General features: G+C 41.0%; 1 protein-coding gene across 1 annotated transcript; it reads right to left on the reverse strand.

The window, feature by feature from the left end:
- Positions 1 to 10,426: 10,426 nt before the first annotated feature.
- Positions 10,427 to 16,380, reverse strand: LOC134614266 (toll-like receptor 1). Its single transcript, XM_063457872.1, has 2 exons — positions 16,248 to 16,380; positions 10,427 to 13,351 (listed from the first exon to the last, which is right to left on the reverse strand). Exon 2 carries the CDS (start codon positions 13,264 to 13,266, stop codon positions 10,888 to 10,890), a length of 2,379 nt encoding a protein of 792 aa, XP_063313942.1. The 5' UTR covers positions 13,267 to 13,351; positions 16,248 to 16,380; the 3' UTR covers positions 10,427 to 10,887.
- Positions 16,381 to 20,410: the final 4,030 nt, after the last annotated feature.

Raw genomic sequence — 20,410 nt, forward strand, 5'->3', positions numbered from 1 at the left:
TTTAACTCCTTACAATGGGAGCAGCCGCCAGGTCACTCTTGGCACCATAAGCACTACAACAAGCTATCAAAAACATTTTCCGATAGCCCTGACCAAAATATCTGCATAGATGAGTCTCTTTTAAAGTTCAAGGGTAGACTACTTTTCAAGCAGTACATTACATCAAAGCAAAGCTTAGGCTAAAATGTTATGAATTGTACAAATGCCACACTGGGCATACCTCAGCATTTCGCATTCATGCATGCAGAAAAAGACGGTCAACTAGATCCACCAGCCTGCCTTGATACTGTGGGACGCACAGTAAAATTGTGTTGGATCCCACAGTATCCTCTGTGGCTAGATAACTTTTACACTAGTATAGATTTATGTAAACATTTATTTTGCTTTGACACCCCAGCCTGGGGCACAGTGTGGAAGAGCCAGAAAGGTTTCCCCAGAAGATGATTGCAGGTGAAAACAGTAAAAGCACAACAACTGCTTTGTGACATGATGAGGTGCTGGCCCTCTTGATGAGATTACAATGCCAGTGTCAGTCTGCAGAACCAATGCACATGTTGAGAAGCCAACAAGCATTCATGGAGAGTAGATTTGGCTGACCAGTGTATTCAGCTATATCTCGTTGACCATTAAACAAAGAACTGGTATAAAAAAAAGTTGCCACCTACCTAGTTCAGATTGCAGTATTTAATTCCATACTTTGAGATGGAAGCGGCAGGATTTGGCGATTGATTGGACATGAGGGGAGAAGGAGAGGTTTGAGTGAAAGAAAACACCTAGACAGCGAGCCAGCGAGGTAGAGTGGATAGTAGCGCCATTGACTTGGAGTGAAACAGACAAGGGAGTAGCAACACTTGAGGAAGGGAAGACCAGAAGCACTGTTTTGGACAGGTTAAGTTTGGAAATAGCACAGAGGAAATCCAGTTGGAAATAGCAGAGAGGTAATTAGAGACACGAGTCACGAAGGGTCGTGAGAAATGAGGGGAGGACAGCTAAATTTGCATGTCATCCACATAGAAATGATACTGGAAGCCAAAGGAGCTGAAACATTTTACCAAGGGAGGCAGTGTAGATTGAGAACAATAGGAGACCAAGGAGAGACCCTTGGGGAACACCAACAGAGAGGAATTGGGAAGAAGAGGCAGAGCCAGAGAAAGAAACATTGAAAGAACGTTGGGAGAGGTAGGGAGAGCAGTATCTCGTAGACCTAGATGAGAAGAAACGGTTGATGATCAACAGTGTCAAGGTCGGGGAGAATTAGGATAGAGTAGTGGCCACAGGATGTTGTAATGATAGATCATTGATTTGGTCACAGCTGTTTCAACAGAGTGACAAACATGGAATCCAGGTTGAAGCGGGTAAAGCAGAGAGTTGGATTCGAGGAAGTCTGTCAATCTTGCATACACAACTCTCTCAAGGATCTTGGAGGCAAACGGCAGTAGTGAGATAGGACGGTAGTTGGGTGGGCAACTAGGGTCAAGGTTGGACTTTTTTTAGAATCGGGGTAGCAGTTGCATGTTTGAAGGATAGAGGAGAGGGTGAAATTGAAAATTTTAGTGAGAGGCAGAGCAAGAGAAGAAGACAAAGTGCGAATGTGATATGAGGGAATAGGATCGAGGGAACACGTGGTGGGGCAGGAGGAACAGAGCAGAGCAGAAACCTATTTTGCTGTAGCAGGTGCAAATGAGCATAGGACAGCTTAGGGAGTGTAGTTAGGGGAAAAGATGGCAGGGGATGGAGAGAGATGAGGGATCTCTTCCCTGATTGTAGAAATCTTCTCAATAAAGTGATTTGCAAAGTTTGCAGTGGTCAAGTTGGTAGGAGGAGGAGGCACAACAGGGCGAAGAAGAGAGTTAAAAGCATGAAACAGCTGTCTGGGCTCGTGGGCGAGTTTGGTTATGAGTGTATTGAAGTAGTTTTTATTTTGAAGAGGAAAGAGCCAGACTGTAGGAGCGCAGCATAAATTTATAGCGGAGGAAGTCAGATGCAGAGTGAGACTTTCTCCAGCAGCAGATAATGACATTTCCTGTGAATATGGAGTTGATGTGTGTGAAAAAAACAAAAAATAAAATATGGCCACTAAATGGGGCCAGCAATTGTGGCTAGACCAAACAACTCAAATTATGCCATTTGGGATACCCTGGGTTGCCCATTTAGGTCTAGCAAACCAATCTGGCAAATTTCAATGTGTAAAAACTGAAATAGGCAGACTGAAAAAAATCCTCACATCAGCTTTGTTTTCAGTTCAGTGCAATTAATTCTGTTTTCACTTTGGCTATTTTGGCCTTAAATTTGCAATTTACTTTGAATTCACTTTGAAAATTACTTTGAATTCACTCTAAATTCCTGGTAATTCTTCCCTTAGTGAATGTCCTTGCTTCTAGCTCAAAGAGTACACAATTCTTAACACAACCACTGGGTGGCAGCAAATAACTCCTTAATGAGAAAAAGGAAAAATACCTGCACATAGAGAATAGTTTAAAGGATCACTATAGGGTCAGGAACACAAAAATGTATTCCTGACCCTATAGTGTTGAAACCACCATTTAGCCCCCCTGGGCCCTCATGCCCATAGCAATATAGCAAAATCTTACTGTATTCAAGCCTGAAGCTGTATATCTGCATGCTGTTTATCTCAGAAAAACAAGCTGTCTGCTGACATCATCAGAAGTGGTAGCCTGAACCAATCACAATGCTTCCCCATAGGATTGGCTGAGACTGACAAAGAGGCAGATCAGGGGCAGAGCCAGCATTATTCAAACACAGCCCTGGCCAATCAGCATCTACTCATAGAGACTAATTTAATCGATGAATCTCTATGAGGAAAGTTCAGTGTCTGCATGCAGAGGGAGGAGATACTGAATGTTTGGATTCATTTTAGGCAGCCATGACCCAGGAAGGATCTCTAACAGCCATCTAAGGAGTGGCCAGTGAAGTTTTCACTAGGCTGTAATGTAAACACTGCATTTTCTCTGAAAAGACAATGATTACAGCAAAAATCCTGAAGGTAATTGAAGGTAAATTCAATAAGCTGTAGTTGTTCTGGTGACTATAGTATCCCTTTAATGAACTACACTAATTTGTAGAAGAAAAAATGCTGCCTTTTTAAATCATTTTTTTTTATATATAACACATTTATTGAGAATATTGCATCAACGCAGCACATGTTAGTACAATAAGGAAGCAATTAAAAAGCGGATATTTAGAACAAAGCTTGTCAAAATGAGAGATATGTGAAGCATCACATCAGTCTCCTTTATAAATTGAAAACATTATTAAATACAAAAAAAATATCACATGATAGGACATAGTTTGCGGATATCAGGGATTATCCATCATCAAATAGGAGGAGATAGTGGTTGTATATGTTTGTTACTATAGAGCAGTGTTTCCCAACCCAGTCCTCAAGGCACACCTACCAGTCCAGGATTTAAGGATTACCCAGTTTTGTCTAAGGTGTTTTTAGAAAAAAAAAGAAAAAACACCTTAGACAAAACTGGGTAATCCTTAAATCCTGGACTGGTAGGTGTGCCTTGAGGACTGGGTTGGGAAACACTGCTATAGAGGTTAAGCAATTAACATGTGATTAGCGAGTTATAGGATAATTAAAGAACAATTAAGTTCCTACATAATATATGTTGTGATTGTCGTTCATTATCAATGAACAAATAAAAAAAGAAAATAATGAAAAAGAAAACAACCAAGTCAAGTATTTTTTTAATTCATTTAATTAAATTTCTTAAAGGAGTCTGGACTGGAGGGCTCAAGCTCAACAGAAACAATCCGAAGTAGCAAAATGAGAAAAAGTAGCCAAACCTTGTCAAACCTTGGCACAATGTCTTCTCCTCAATGATCAACTCAACGTTAGAGCGGACAGACCAAATAAATAGGGATGCCAAAAATGTACCTCAACCCGCAAATAAGTACAAAAATGTAAATACATTGTAGACAGACACACACACAGGTAACGTGTGACATTTTGTCAGAGTCTTTGGAGTGAAGGTACTTGCTTTTTCATACTTACCTGTGGGCTAAGGAAGATTTTCGATTTTCGTTTACGGAGGCCGATTACTCGTAGAATTACTTATTAGTTTTTACCAGGCAGGACTGAGAATTGCTTTCACATGCTCACAGTTCATTTTTAGTCTAGTTAAGTTGACAAGGATTTCCCATTGAAAAACAAACATATAGCATAGGAAGAGCTAAACTTAGCGCCAGAGCGCTAAAGGAAGCTCTTGCATAAGAAATCTCACCTCATCATGGGAAATAGGGGAGGGAGAGAGCAGTGTCTAGTGGACTCCAAGCAAGAAGTCAAATCCTTTTAAAGCAGTTTGACTATATACAATTAGGCTGGGCCAGGGCACTCGTGGCACCATAACCACTTCAGTGTGCTGTGTTCTCTAAAGAATGCTGCCTCAATATAGAATCCTTATTAGGGCTGCTGAGATTTCTTGGGCAATATTTATCAAGTGAATCTGCCTCTATGGTTGTACAATATTTTGTATTTTCAGCTGAAGTATGCGAAATGGCAAAAGGACATCAAAAAGAAGATATGAAACTTCATGACAGAGGCATCAGGAACACAGCAAAGGAGAAAGAGGAAACTAAAAGAATATAGTCTAAAGTCTATGGCTAATGCAACAATGGTAAAATAATAGAGAAGCTGAAAGACACAAAGGACGAAAGTGAGACTGAATAGGGCTCAGATACATCCAGGTCAGTTTCAGCGTTTGAATCACGAATTACTGGAATAGCAACATTCCTGCAGAACAAAACCTTTTGTTAGTTTATAATTCTCTGTGTTTGTTTTGCTCTATGGGAGATTTTGCAACATTATGCTCTGCTTGGAAAAGAGATTGTCCCTTTCAGAGTCCGTTAAACCATTAGGCGACCGAGGCGGTTGGGAACTCCAGTTACTGTAGCCACTTTAATTAGATGAAGCGGTTGCAGTGCCTTATGCCTACAGTATCCCTTTAACCCCTTAAGGACCAAACTTCTGGAATAAAATGGAATCATGACATGTCACACACGTCATGTGTCCTTAAGGGGTTAAACACATCTCTGGTATTCAGAGGACAATTGGTCAAAATAATATGTTCTATGTGTATTGATAGAACCTTTATTTTAAAGGTTCTCAATGAGAAATTTAATGAAAAATACCTCCCTACCAGTGCAATTCCTATTTTCAGCATCAGGTCTGTCTACTTTGGATCAGATGGTTGCCAGTTGCCAGTCGGTATGTCCGGCACACGGAGAGCACACGGCGGCAGTAACATCATCGCTTAGCACACTATGCTTTCTGCCTGGTGCTCTATATAAAGTCTAGCAAGAGCACAGTGACCTCCATAGTGTAAATGGAAGAACCAGGACTCTTGCTAGGGCTGGTGTTGTGGACATTGGAGTAGTATGGAAAGCTGACAATGAATGAGTTAAGATACATTTGCTGTATTGCAACAGACATTAGTACATTTTCCACATTATGAATATTAATAGCAACATTTATAAGCCTAACTATAACCATGTCAGAGAATGTCAAACTGGTTAGAGCTTAGAACAGCCAGGACTTCAGGCGTTCCAAATAACCACTCTTTAGAATTTTGCATTGCATCATTTAGGCTTAATTAATTATTCGAAACAGCCAGTACTAGCAGAAAACATGGGTGTAGTGCATACACGGTAACCGACCAAAACATTGATTTCACTTCTTCATTTATATTTAACTTCCAGTTTAATAAAATGAAACAATTAGCAGAAGTTTTATAAGAATCCTTGCAATGATATCAAAAATTATTTGCCGCATATCCACACTCGAGGCACAACATAAGAGATCACAACTCGAGTCGACATACGCGGAATTACTGGAAGCCCGGAGACAGCTACAGACACACATGACGACCTGTCATTAACGCTCATTGCAACGCTCGAAGGCCTTCTTTTACCAGCATGCTAACAAAGGAGGGAGGCTACTGGCCAGGATGCTTAAAGGTCCACAGGGACTAGCCCAGGTCAACAGAATACGGCAAGCTGATGGTACTACTACACAATTCCCGGATAAGATCGCCTCGGAATTTCGGACGTTCTACTCCTCACTGTATAACATTCCGCAACCGACGCAGCCACAGGAGATAGCGGATAGAAACGAAAAAATGCGGCACTATATCGAGACCTATGTGGGGCCGAGATTGCAACGAGGGGAATCGGAGGACTTGGAGATACCGATCACAGAGGCGGAGGTAGCAGGAGCGATCAAAGCAGCTAAAACAGGGCGCGCGCCAGGTCCGGACGGCTTCACCTTAGACTATTATAAGAAATTCCAGCACATCTTAATCCCAAAACTCGCTAATGCATTCAACGCTCTCATCGGAGACGCTCGATTCCACCAGGAATCACTGGCTGCTACCATCACGGTTCTCCCGAAGCCGGGGAAGGATCCCGAACTCTGCAGCAGCTATAGACCTATCTCCCTACTCAATGTAGATATAAAACTGCTGACCAAGATACTGTCCATCAGGATCGGAGGCCTTCTGCCGACATTGGTCCACCCAGACCAGACAGGCTTCATACCCGGGCGTGAGGCCAGAGATAGCACTCTCAGAGTCCAATCCATCCAACATCTGGCGAGACGGTCCAATGATAACCTCCTATTGCTCTCCACGGATGCTGAGAAAGCATTCGACCGGGTAAACTGGTCATTCCTTACGGCTACGCTGCGGGAGATGGGCTTTGGGGAGAACATAATGAAGTGGATAGGTGCGCTGTATCATTGCCCAAGCGCCAAAGTAAGAGTGAACGGTGCACTCACTGAACCCTTTCAGATCCGGAACGGAACGCGGCAGGGATGCCCGCTCTCCCCCATGCTCTTCGCCCTCACCCTTGAACCGTTCCTGGAAGCTGTGCGCAGATCGGATGAGATCCTCGGATTTCCCAACAAGGACGTCACCCACAAAGTGGCGGCGTATGCGGACGATCTTTTATTCATCATCAATAAGCCCGAGACCACCCTACCTCACTTGATGTCGGCATTTGAGTCCTACGGGGAGATATCGGGATTTAAACTGAATATACCTAAATGTGAGGTACTTAACATTTCGGCCTCTCCGGCGCAGGTCGACACACTGAAACGCCAATTCCCGTTCAGATGGTGCCCGAACCACATGCAATACCTGGGCATCGCCCTTAATAGGGATCTAGGAGACATGTACCGGACAAACTTCCTACCCTTGCTACAAAGAATAAGCCGGGATTTACAGGCGTGGTCGTACCCATATATTTCATGGTTCGGCCGCATAGCCATCCTGAAAATGAATATATTGCCCCGGATCCTATACCTCTTCCAAACGATACCACTAGCCCTACCGACGGCGTACTTTCAATCGCTCCGGACCGCTATGATACGATTTGTGTGGAGCGGAAGACAGGCGAGACTCAGACAGGAGATCCTATGCCTGCCACGAGCGTGGGGTGGAACTGCACTCCTGGACCTTCGCAAATACCATCATGCTACAGTGCTACAACGGGTCTTGGAATGGCATACTCATCCAGCACACAAACAATGGATTGAACTAGATAAGAGCCACATGGGGTCGTCTCTTCTCACTACGGTATGGAACTCGAAGAGACCTCCGATGTCGCCCCATGACTGCCCCTCCACAGTGGCACAAACACTAAAAACATGGGACACCATCAGAAGACTACCGCAACTGTCTCCAACGCCGAGCCCGCTGATACAGCTGTCATATAACCCACACATAGGAGGTGGACTACCACCAGCATCCTGGAGTATCCTGGGAGTATCCTGGGAGGGGAAGAATCCCTCTCCATCCATAGATTGCTGAATAACACAGGCGTAATACCATTACGGGAATTGATAGACAACGACCAACCGTCCGCAATGCAAATCTTCCGCTACACACAAATTACACATTTTTACCAAACCCTACCACACAGAGAATCTCTACATAGAGACCTGACGTGGTTTGAGACACTCTGTGACCGACGGACCAACCTAGCCAAATCCACGTCCCTCATTTACCAGCATCTCCTTACAGGCCATCTGGAGAACGCGGACACCTTTCGCCGATGCTGGGAAGGCATCCTGGGTATATCATTCACCGCGAAATCCTGGTCCTGCACCACAAATGCTCCTCTAGCTCCGGCTATCAGGAAACTAATTATAAGCTCCTGTCGTTCTGGTACAGAACGCCCGACAGCCTACACAGGATCTTTCCGGCGGTACCTGACACTTGCTGGAGATGTGGGGAGGGACGTGGAACGATCCTGCATATCTGGTGGGAATGCCCACGCATCACGCCATTCTGGGACGAGATCAAATGGCGAACGGAGAAAATACTGGGGTCGGACGGTGGATTCGATAGAGAGGTGGCTCTACTACACTCCACACCAGACACCATCGGGGTGTATAGAAGATCTATACTCCGACACCTGTTGAACGCCGCCAAGGCTCTGATCCCATTACACTGGAAGCAAGATGTAACCCCGACGATTGGTCTCTGGATGGAAAGGGTGGAGGAGATATATAGGGCGGAATCGATCCACGCTTCATTGATAGGTATGGAGGAGAAGCACGTCGAGATGTGGCGGCCATGGCTGTCTTACGTGGCGGGGCGGGGGGGATGGGCGGGGGCGTGGCCCGTGAAGGGTGCCCCTTTACACCCCCCCCTCATCCACCTGCGCCCCTGGACAAGTGGCACCTCATTACGCGGAACACCTCGGTCCCGAATTCCCTCCCCCCACCCCCTCCCTTTTTTTTTCTCTCTCTCCTTACTCTCTCTCTCTCTTCCCTCCTCTCTCTTCCATATCCCCTTCTGTTACTGTGCTCTCTTTTCTACACCACTGGCTCTCTTTCCCTGACCCCACGCAATAATTTGTCCCCATTGCCCGTGCACACTAGTTTCAACAACAGTTTACTAGTAGGGTAAGATGGGCTGGGGCCTCAGGTGCTATGCGGATGCTCCGCTAAATCGTTGCTGCCCTCCACTATAGACTGAACCTACAGATTTCACCGCCCGCACGACAAAATAGGGCCCGCGCGAGGCAATGGGACCCAATAGAAACCCATTATCCCTCAATAATTTATAGGACGACGAGTCTCCTCTCTGACTTATTTCTTCAGGTCAACCTTACCACAGATGTTATAATAGCTCCTATCCGCTTCAAAGATACTCCTCGGCTGTACACGGCCATTATGATGACTGGCGTATCTTGTCCATACACTACACAGTCACTATCTGGCTTACACAGAATTGATAAACCTACCCTTTTGCAACCGATTATAGGATACAGATGTTTGCACATTTACTACATGTACCGTAACGAAGCTAACAATGTTGCTACTGTACTGCCTTCTACTTGTTAATATTGTTTTGGTGTTAATCACTTTATATTTATATGGCTGCTCCCACTGTTGCGAGACCTGCGTGTCTCCTATTTTACTATCTTATCGCATTGTTATACGTATACGATGACACAAATAAAAGCCGTTTGAACACCAACAATTATTTGACATGGTCATCATTTATTAAAGGAGCACGTCAGGGACCATAACTACTACAACGTGCCCTGGTAGCCCCCCCCCCCCCCCACCCCCACTCTCCCCAATATAAATATTCACACCACCTGCTAACAATTTGAATTGTTCTAAAGCAGCACTTTTTGCCTACATTTGTTTTTCAATTCACTACAATATAGTGAGTAAACATCAGGTTCTTCAATAGTGTGATTTGTCAGGAATTTACATTGAAAATTAAAAATTAAGCCCAAACTGGCAGAATTGGAAACATTTACAGGTTGTGGGCATTGGCGGTTGGCAAACACTGATTATGACTGGCAGTGGTTGTAGTACCAATGGCATACTAATATGCCAGTCAGAATTGGTCAATCTCATATTCATTATGTTGACAAGTATTTGAATTTGCCATCAATGCTACAGTGACAATCACAGGTAAGTGCCCCCATCCCCTTTGGGATAGAACTAAACAATGATGACACTGTGCAAAAACTCTTTATTCTCCATTCACAACTCACAATCCTCCCAGTTACACTGCCCTTCTCTGTATGACCTTGATTTAATATTTAAGCTTTTCAAATTATTTTAAAGTTTTGGATAAACTTTTAAAATATATTTTTTTCAAAATATTAAAATATCGAAAAATAAATCGCATAAAAATATATCAAAATATAAAAAATATCAAAAGATTAAAATATTTTTTCAAAATATGAAATCATTTTAAAAGTTTATCCAAAAATATTAAATTATTGAAAATGTTTATAAAAAAAAGAAAAGAAATCAATGCTTAGGTGCATTATAGACTGATAAATGCTGTACATGATTTATTTACATTCCCTGTTCTCATTAACTCATTAACTCCTATACCTTAAGGACACATGACATGAAGTTTGGTCCTTAAAGAGTTTTCATATATTATATTAAGATAATATGTTCTGTCTATTGTGCTACAGTAGAAATACAAACCAATCAAATTGCAAATTTTAAATAGAATGACCCAATAAAACATGTCACATGTCAACTTTAACGTCCCAAAGACCTGTGTTGATCTCTTTAAATGGTCAATGACAATGGCATACAATACCATTTAAAAGCTACTAGAAACCTTTGTTATCATACAAATAAACTATTTCATAACTGCATGTGTATTCTTACAAAATACACCTTTAACCTAGTGTACAAAAAAACAAGAACATAACATATATGTAAAAGAAAATTTGTAAAGAAAAACATTTAAAATGTGTTGACTGCCAAAAAGAAGAAGATAAACACTTTCTTTTTATTATATACCCTGAATGTCAAGATATGATTAAATCAAAATGTCTGATGTTGGGATAATAAATCGTTTCATATTTGTAACATATTTATGAGCTTACATCTGACACAGAAGAACTGCTTTGACTTTCTGGGTCCGGCAAATTAACATTAATAGCTGCCCTCAAATTAGCCCAGAATAGACCATGTTTGCCTGTCTCCTTCGGCCACTCCAGATATGTCCTCTGCGACATCAGAGTTTTTAGTTTGTAGTATTTTGAAGGAATCAGATACTGAGGAATGGGCTCAAGTAAAATAAGGATGAGATTATCCGTATTTTCTGTATATAACTTATGATGAGCAAAATATAGCTCATAGTGACACCATTCACTCTGGACAAAATTTGGTGATAAGACAAAGATAGATTTGTAACTTTTATCAATGCAGTTGATAATGTTCTCAACGATGCTTTTGCCAGCGACAAAATTTCGTTCATGTTGGCAGATCCGTATTGAAGCATTATTTTTTTCCAAGTTTGGCAATAGAGTATGTTTCACCCAGGATGCGTCATGTTCGCTATACGATACGAAGGCGTGGAATACCGTCTCCTTTTGTAGTTCTTCATACCCATTCTTCTTTCTCCTTACTCTGTGCTTTGTTCGTGTCCACTGGCATAACATTTTTAAATACCATGGGCCATCAAAGTACTTACAGAGGCAGTAAAGAAGAGCCACCATAAACATTATTGGCAATACAATGATTGCAATCAGTAAGTAAACATTGCAGTATACTATTGGAATGTCTATATTTTTAAGATTGATCCCTCTGGAATCTTCAGGATGCTCACAAATATAGCTGTCCGGCCAACCAATTAATTTTCCAGGTGACATTTTTTCAATGTCAATAAAGTTTTTTAGATCACAATCACACTGGAACGGATTGTGTCTTACGTTTAACTCTTTCACTCTTTGGCAGTTTTTGATAGATTCACGGGATGGAGAAGAAATTATGTTAGATTGAACATTGAGTACCGCAAGCCTTGTAAAAAAGGAACAGTCGGGGAGATCAGACATACGATTAAAAGCAAGATTTAGTAGTTTTAAATTCTCCAGCTTGGTCATTTCCAAGGGAATATGTGTAATATCATTATTCTTCAGAATGAGGGTTTTGAGAGATTTTGGCAAACAATTAAAAATTAAACTAGTTAAATCACATGATGCCAAATTTAGCCAAATAATGCTCTGGGACCAGTGACAGACCTCCCCAGTATAGTGCAGAGGGTTAGTGCTAATGTCTAAATATTTTAAAGATGGCATATTTTGTGTCATTTCACTTATTTTTGACACTTTTTCTAGTTTATTTTGTGCCAAATTTAGGCTTCTCAGTTGGGTCAAAGTGTTGCAGTTGCTGAATATTTTATCAGGGAGAGCATTATCTTCAAAGTGTATGTTCTGAATGGTGCTAGGTTTCAAAGGGCACACCATAAAAATAATGTTAGCAGAGATTACACTCAGATTTTCAACGTTCATTTCTGCAAAAATTCGATATAAATCTTCTTGATTGAATAAAAAAACCGTTGTTGAAGCTTTATCTACCACAAATTCTTTCATTGAAGTGTTCGAATAGTCAAAATCCATTTTAGTGACGAAACCAAACAGATTGAGATCGTAAATGTATAGTTTTTCCACAGAAGAATGCCAGATGCACTGCAGAGCTTTTATTAGATGGAACCAATCTAATTTAATGTGACTCAAGGTTAAATCAGTTACTATTGAGTTATTGGCGATATCTGCCATATATTTCTCCGATTCGTTTTTTAATTGCCAACCGCTTATGTTGGACAATTCCAAAGACTTGGTTGTCCTGACAGCATCGATAAGAACACTGTATGGGTCAAATGTACCACCTGGTAGAATGATGTGAATGTGTTCTGTGTTTAACATGGATATACTGCCGGCTTCATAACCAGAGAGTCTCTGCAATTCAATGAGCACATACCGTAGCTGTAGATGTGTGATGGTCTCAAAATCTGACTTTTTAATTTCAGCTGCACCAATGCCTAAATACTCCAGTTGCAATAGATTTGACAACCCTTCGCAGACAGACATGGTTTTGAAATCATTGAAAGAAATATCAAGATGGCGGAGAGCCTTTGGAAACAAACCTGAGATGTTCTTCAGGCTATTGTTGGAAAGATCCACGAACTCTAAGTTTTTGTTGAATTCAAAAATCTTGCAGTCCAGTTCATTAAGTGCATTGTGAGACAAATTTAGGAGTCTTAGCTCAGACATGTAGCTGAAGTCTGCGTCTTCCAAGGCGTGTATGAAGTTGAAAGATAAATCTAATATGGTTGTCAATGATGATAGGTTTGATGGTACTGTGCTTAACCCCTGGCCAGAGTAATTTGCTATAACAGAGGGGGAAGTGGCACACCAGGTGCCCACAAAGCTGGAAGCAAAAGCAAGGAGACAAAAGGAAATAAATGCCATTGTATGGCTCTTGTCCTTTATTTTAGAAAGTTTTCAGAATGTCAATTTATCGGCAAGTTCTTTGTAGATAATTCAGTACTCAAACCTATAAAAATATAATTGTAAAAAAACAATTAATCGTTTGCCTGAAACATCTTGTAAAAAATTTTAAACAAAAATATTTATTAACAAAGGAAGTTTTAACATTAGATCTCTCTTTACAGGAAGTGTTTAGGCAGGCTGTGCACGTTACTTGCAGGTAGGTGTGTCTAGGACTGCATAAACAAAGTGATTTAACTCCTAAATGTCAGAGAATTGAGCAGGGAGACAGCATGGGCATGACCTTACACCAAAACTGCTTAATTAACCTAAAGTTGTTTTTGGTGACTATAGTGTCCTTTTAAGAAGAGAAGTTTATGGCAAATATGTAAATATTCTATTGCCACTTAAACTCTTCTATTTACTTCATGATGGCTGTAATAGGTTAAAGTTGTTTATTACTAAGAAGTGGATTTTGACACCAAATCTACATAACTCTCTATTACGCAAGAACAAATAAAATATGTTGAAAAAAAAGTTGTTTGCTTTGCTGTCTTCTCCTAAAGCAGTGAAAGTTTAATTTAAGCAATTCTTACAGGTTTATTCACTACAGTGATAATTGTCAGGAATTTAAAGGGCATTTAATATTTAAGGCCAAAATAGGCAAACTGGAAAATATTCTCCAAGTTAGCTAATATTTAATTTCAAATACTTTGTCCTTAAATTTAAAATTCATTTTCAATTCACTTTGAATTCTCAACAATTCTCACTTTAGTGAGTTACCTTGTTAGGGAAATTTAAATTTTAGGGTTCAGGGCATATGTATGCAAATTACACAGGTTTTAGGAGTGCAGAACAGGCTGTCACAGACTCAGGCATGAAATGTAAAAAGGGACACTGTAGGCACCCAGACCACTTCAGCTCATTGAAGTAGTCTGGGTGCAGTGTCCCTATTGCACTTAGTGCTGCAATGTAAAACAGTGCAGTTCCAGAGAAACTGCAATGTTTACATTGCAGATCTAGGTCTGCCCTCTGTGTCTGTCTACCAGACAGCCACTGGGGGCAGTAAGGGAATCCAAACGGACCTTTGGTCTGTTATCTGAAGCTGGACGTCCACACGCTCTACATGAGGACCTCCAGCGTCAGAGTTTCCCCATAGGAAAGCATTGAATAATGCTTTCATATGGGGAGGTCTAATGCGCCCGTGGCCATTGCTGCGCATGCACATTAGGTCACCCCACCGGCTGACGTCGGTGAGGGAGGATCGTGGGCGTAGCCTGACCCAGCGCCGTGGGATATCAGAGCTGGATTCAGGTAATTGACTGAAAGGGTTTTAACCCCTTCAGCCTCACAGGAGGAGGGCGTGAGGGAGAGGGGGAACTATTAAACCTATAGTGCCAGGAAAACGGCTTTGTTTTCCTGGCACTATAGGATCCCTATAGTTAGCTAGCTAGATCATAGAGAAGTACACTGCACTGGCTTTATTTATTTTTTGCCCTGTAGGACATTATGGAACAGGAAAAAAACTACAGCGCTAGACTTTACTAGTGACGTAATAAGAGAATGGAGGATATAAATTACTGATAAAAACTGTACAGCCCCTAGTGTAGCATAACATATGTACAGAACAGGGATATGGAATGCACTGCCTGGAGAAAGGCGGTCAATTCACCCAGTGTCTTTAGAAGTAAAACATGTTCATCAATGATTTTATAAGGGTTTATTTAGTAACATAAATATTATTAACTATTATAACTTGTTGTATCCATTGCCATTTTGCAATCGCAAAGCATTTTTTTTTTTTTTTGCATTATTCTTGATCAGCAGTAACAGGAATGTGTGAAAGATTGAACTTGGTAATTTTCTAATCAAAGTGACTGTCAGGGTTATTTATACCTCAAACATTCTAATGCTGGGAATTATAAAATATGGGCAGAAATAGCCATGATGCCAAATTCTCCAATTCAACTATTTTATCCTGAAATTTGCATTTCCCAAATTAGTCCTGAAAAATCAACAGTTACTTAAAAATCAATGTGGAGTGTATTCTCTAAAGAGTGAATCGCAAGTTCTCAAGTGCCGTCAATCCCCCCACCCCCATTCCAAAGCTGCAATTTCCTTTCAGACATAGTCCAGGTTCTTCCCCAATCCACCTCAGATATCCAACCTCCAGTCCTCTTCATTTTTGGGACAGCAATTAGCCATGTTTCCAGCCTCCTTCTCACTTTCCATTAGCCAAGGTTTCCAGCCCGTTCACCCTCTCAGTTAGCCATGTTTGTAGCCACCTCTCCCTTTCAATTAGCCATGTATTCCTTTTTTTTTTACAGGTTTGTAAGTGTGTAAAGTGTCGATACTCAGGTAAAAAGTAAAAGCGCTGTGAGATATATTAGGCTGTACTACAAACAAGCATGATGAGATTATGACATGCTGAACTTTGTTTAATATGAGGTTTGTAACCAATTCTATGCTGTATGGTCATGCACATTGAAACTTTTTTTTTTATCTTTAGCTATACAGCAAAATAAAAAAATTACAAAAAAAATGATCACATGGAAGTTATAGAAATTGAATCTAGCATAGCAAGATTAACTCAGTTTGAAACTGCAATAAATAAATTAAACATACCGTATATACATAAGTAAATATATACAAAATGTCTGCAGGTGCCGAACTCATGTTTACTTTCATTTTCTGTGAATCATTTCTTTTAGCCAGGGCATATATTCAGGAGAACTAGAATATCACTTATCGCCGAATGTTATTGGAAAATTTCAATGCAATTTGCTAATTTTGCAACTTGTCTAATTCACCAACTCTGCACAGTAGAATACCAGGATATAAGAGGGATAACAGGTGCTCTAGTATCTAAGGATAACATTCTAAAGATAGAATTATGTTTTTTTTAAAGTCATCAGACACCCAAACAGAGAATAATTGTGGAATTCTCTACCGCACAGACTTACCACAGTCGTGAGCCAGAACGTTTCTTTTTGCATAAAAAGCAATATCATCGATATAAATCAAACTTGCAGACGTCCAATGTTGAGCCTGCTTGTCATAGAGTAACTGTGATCGGGGATTTCCTTGCTATGCCATTGCAGCAGCTATAAAACAGGAAGTGCAGACTCCGCTGTTTGGATTACTTTCATTCTGTGCTCAATGTTTAACCTCACTACCTCGTTCTCCTTGGCAGACAAAGCACTATTTTGCACGTGAAAAGCAATGTGACATGTAACCAAGTAATAATTTGTTATTCTTGAGTGGAAATGCTGCTGGCAAACAGCCTACTGAGTTAGACGAGATTAGATCATCAGATGTAATGTGGGGATTTTGCATCCCTTTGCTATTTGATTGATCTAGACTTTTTTTTTAACATACAATTTCATAAACGTATTAACTAACGAGCACTTGCTAGGGGGTTATAATTAGCATTTGCTCTATATTAGTCCATAAAAAAAAAAAAGTGTGGTATTCTACAAAAAAAAAAATGTGCACAATTTGCATATATATATTTTGATTATCAACAACATGTTGCCAGCTGCCGATTAGCTATTAACGTCAACTTGATCTCAGTCACACCTTTCCAATGTTTTTCAACAACACCTTTGTGTGTATGAGCAAAGAAAGAGCTCTACATTAGTCAGTCAAACTTAAAAGAGCATTATAAAAAAAACAGAAACACTACTCCTTAAAGGGACATTCCACTCCAAACACAAAATAAATCATTACTGTTTAGTAGATATACCACACATACTTGCATGCATTTAATTAAGCATTTTTTTTCATTATGGCAAATCTAAGAACAGTTTGCAAAACCTGCAGAACTCTTGTCTGCTTCCCTCCCCTTCTAACCCCACCCACATTTTTATGGCTGTCCAATGCAATTCATCCCAATGCAATTTAATGAGAAGTCTTTGCAAGGCAGGTGCTCTGGGCAATTGCTGCCTCTTGAGTTTACCTCCACTGATTTAAACAAACCAGGAACTAACAAGACCTGTTGTCTGCTTGACTGCCAGGGGAAGGGTGAGGGGGGGAAGGGGAGGTAACCAGGTTAATTTATAACAATCTTTTTGAAACATTAAAAAAAATAGGACATACTCTTCACACTTAAATCTTTTCAGTAAGCTGGAGTGCTTTAGGGGTTTGGAGTGTTCCTTTTAATTTATTGGTTTTGGTGCATAGACCCTATCTCTACACTCTGACAAAAGTAAACATTGTCATTCTATAGTTATAAACCATTGCAGGATATGTTGGTGCTGTATAAATGCTAATACGTGTAATAAACATAGTACAGCTGTTATGGATTATTTTAAAAATAAACAAATATGTTCAAATGTCTATCTGTTCCTGTCCAAATCTGAGATGATTAAATTGCGTATACGCAGAAGTAAATTCACACTGACACACGGAGTTCAGGTTAACCCCTTAAGGACACATGACGTGTGACATGTCATGATTCCCTTTTATTCCAGAAGTTTGGCCCTTAAGGGGTTAAAAGCACTTCGAGAAAATTTAATGGCATCTGGTTAAAAAGCGGGCTCGCAGACCCTTATAAGAGCGAAATTACATCATCATTGAATATCAAGATAACAACAAATAAACATCATTAATTGGATTAGGTGTTAAGTGGTTATGTCAATGTCCACCCATCAATATTATTAATTGGCTCAAGTACTAAGTGGCTGGCTAGGTGTCCTCCCACCGGGAGGTGGCGTCATTCTGGACACGGGTGTGGACAGATGGCTCAAGCGCCATCTTACCCAGCACGAGGTTTACTAGGTGGGAAGGGGGGCTTGGGCGTCATTTTGTGATGTCAGACTCTGGGTCAGGTTCAGGGTCTTTTTTATCAAAGAACATTTCATTAGAGCGGTTTCTCATGGCCTAGCTATAGTATACTTTGTTTCATATTACAGGAACTTGATAATTCCGGTGTTAGTCATGTCCTTCTAGAAAATACATTCTCTATTCAATATTCTAAATGCTGTTAGGAAAATCTGTCATGTAATGTAGTTAAAATGGAGTTAGTACAAAAATTCAATACAGGATCAATAAAGGTTTTTTTAATAATTCTACATCAGTCCCCCCTATGAAATGTTAGATTCTAAAAAAGATAAACTTTATTTGTTAATACCAGAAGATGTGTTAGCCCAAAGGCACAGAAACCCAGTGACCGCTAGCTAGGTGTTATTGCAAAGTGCAATTCTGTCCCTTCCTTTCCATAACAGGCTGCAGCACATCCGTCAATACGGTCAGGAAATCTCTTCACTCCGCTGGTAACCCGCGGTGGCTTGTCCACCACATCTCCGCACGGCAGTCAGTTCCATAGAGACGGACGCTGTCCCTAAGCTGGTTCCCTACCTAGAACTCTTGCACTTTATCAGTGAAAGGGATAGTTTGCAGCGGTATACAGGGTGAGTTGAAATCTTGGAAATCTTGGTCATCAACTGTCAGGTGTGCAAAAGTTGGTGCCGCTTGGTCTACAGTCTTCTGCAGAAATTTTCTTAGACAAGGGAGGACACAACAAACGAGAAGAGCGAAAATAAAGAGAAAAATTAGTAATGCCATACCAATATGCATTAAAGCTTTTTGCCATCCTGTCATCCAACCAAACCATCTTTCCCAGGGATCTTTTATCCCAGAATTCCTTTTCAACTCTTCAGAGAGCTCATTTAATTTCTCTATGGCCAAGGTGACTTTACCATTAGGGCCTGTGTTTTCTGGGATGTACGTACAACAGGTCATGGTGTCGGGCAATATTTTACATACACCCCCTTTTTCAGCTAGAATCATGTCTAAGGCCATTCTATTCTGGAAGGACATTTGAGATGTAGCCTGCAGCTGTTCGGCTAAACCCTGGAGGGCATCTCTGGTGTAGTTAACAAAGCGTTGTTGCTTGTAATAAATGTAATTTATCCAATTTAAATTCTTGTTTGCAGTAACTATGGTAAAAAGTGATTCAAACCCCGCAGCAACTTCATCTCTTGCTTTAAATTCATTAGGCACCCCCCTAGGCACCCCAATGGCATCAATGTAAATGTGAGGGTCAAAACTGCCTTTTACTGGGGCTTCACGCTTATCCTTGGCTGGTGTGTGTATGGACTCATGTATGTCAGGGTCTGTGTCAGAGATAATATGTATGGGCATGATGGCTTTAGCCAGAGTACACTCCCCCCACCATTCCTTGTCCATCCTGGATCTTAGCTGTAAATCCCCACACAACCAGTAAATATCCCCTAATGACCTAGTATGGAATTGTAACAGGTACATAGGGACAGTTCTGTAGGTGGCACAATACCCTCTGGAGAAGTTACCCAAGAACTTACCAATTCCATCATAATTGGCATAACAGGTGTAGTTTCCTTTGTAAACTGTAACACCATCTGGGGGTTTGACATCCTTGGTTAGGAGAGGGTATTCTACTGTCCATGCTTTGCAGAGGGACCTATTAAAAGTTGTAGTGGTAGGCAAAAAGACTCAAAACACATTCTTCTATATCTACTGGCAAAGTCAAAGGTACGGTGCCAAGGTGAGGCCGGGCACCACCACCACACATAGCATGCGGTTCTGTTATGTTTGTTGGCATTATATTTCATCCATTCTAACCATAAATTAACATCATTAAAACCTGTTTCAGCGGCCATAGTATCTTCAAAGGTGGGGTTAGCAATGGCCATCATGTCTTTAAAGGACTGGATGTGTGGTTTTAATGGATTTGAGACCATGTGGGTGGCCCCTTGCCACTCTGGAGAGTGGCACATATCTTTTAGGTAGAAGTGCCCCAATTTGTTATAGGAACCTTTCTTCCAGTACATTCCCATTACGTACTGGTCTGCATCCGTTGGACTGGGATGCTCTATGTTTAGAATTCATTTCATGGGTGTACCTCCTCCAGGCTTCCTTAGAGTCATTCTTTGGAGGAGGGATCTACCGTGATCATCTACCTTGGATAAGGCACTTTTGGGTTTGTAACCCCAGGCAGGCCCAGCATTCCACCCTGCAGCCCCCCAATGGTTACAGTTATGCCCCCATTGTTTGTCAACTACACAAACATAGGGGTCCTTTACATGTGGGATATCTCTATAGATAGTTTGAATTTGTGACGTAGGAAATGGGCAGTCTACAATGT

Source organism: Pelobates fuscus, chromosome 6 (assembly GCF_036172605.1).
Source record: "Pelobates fuscus isolate aPelFus1 chromosome 6, aPelFus1.pri, whole genome shotgun sequence".
Classification (NCBI taxonomy): domain Eukaryota; kingdom Metazoa; phylum Chordata; class Amphibia; order Anura; family Pelobatidae; genus Pelobates; species Pelobates fuscus.

Coding starts and splice junctions, on each gene's coding strand:
- LOC134614266 (XM_063457872.1), bottom strand. CDS start 13,266: ATGGCATTTATTTCCTTTTGTCTCCTTGCTTTTGCTTCCAGCTTTGTG.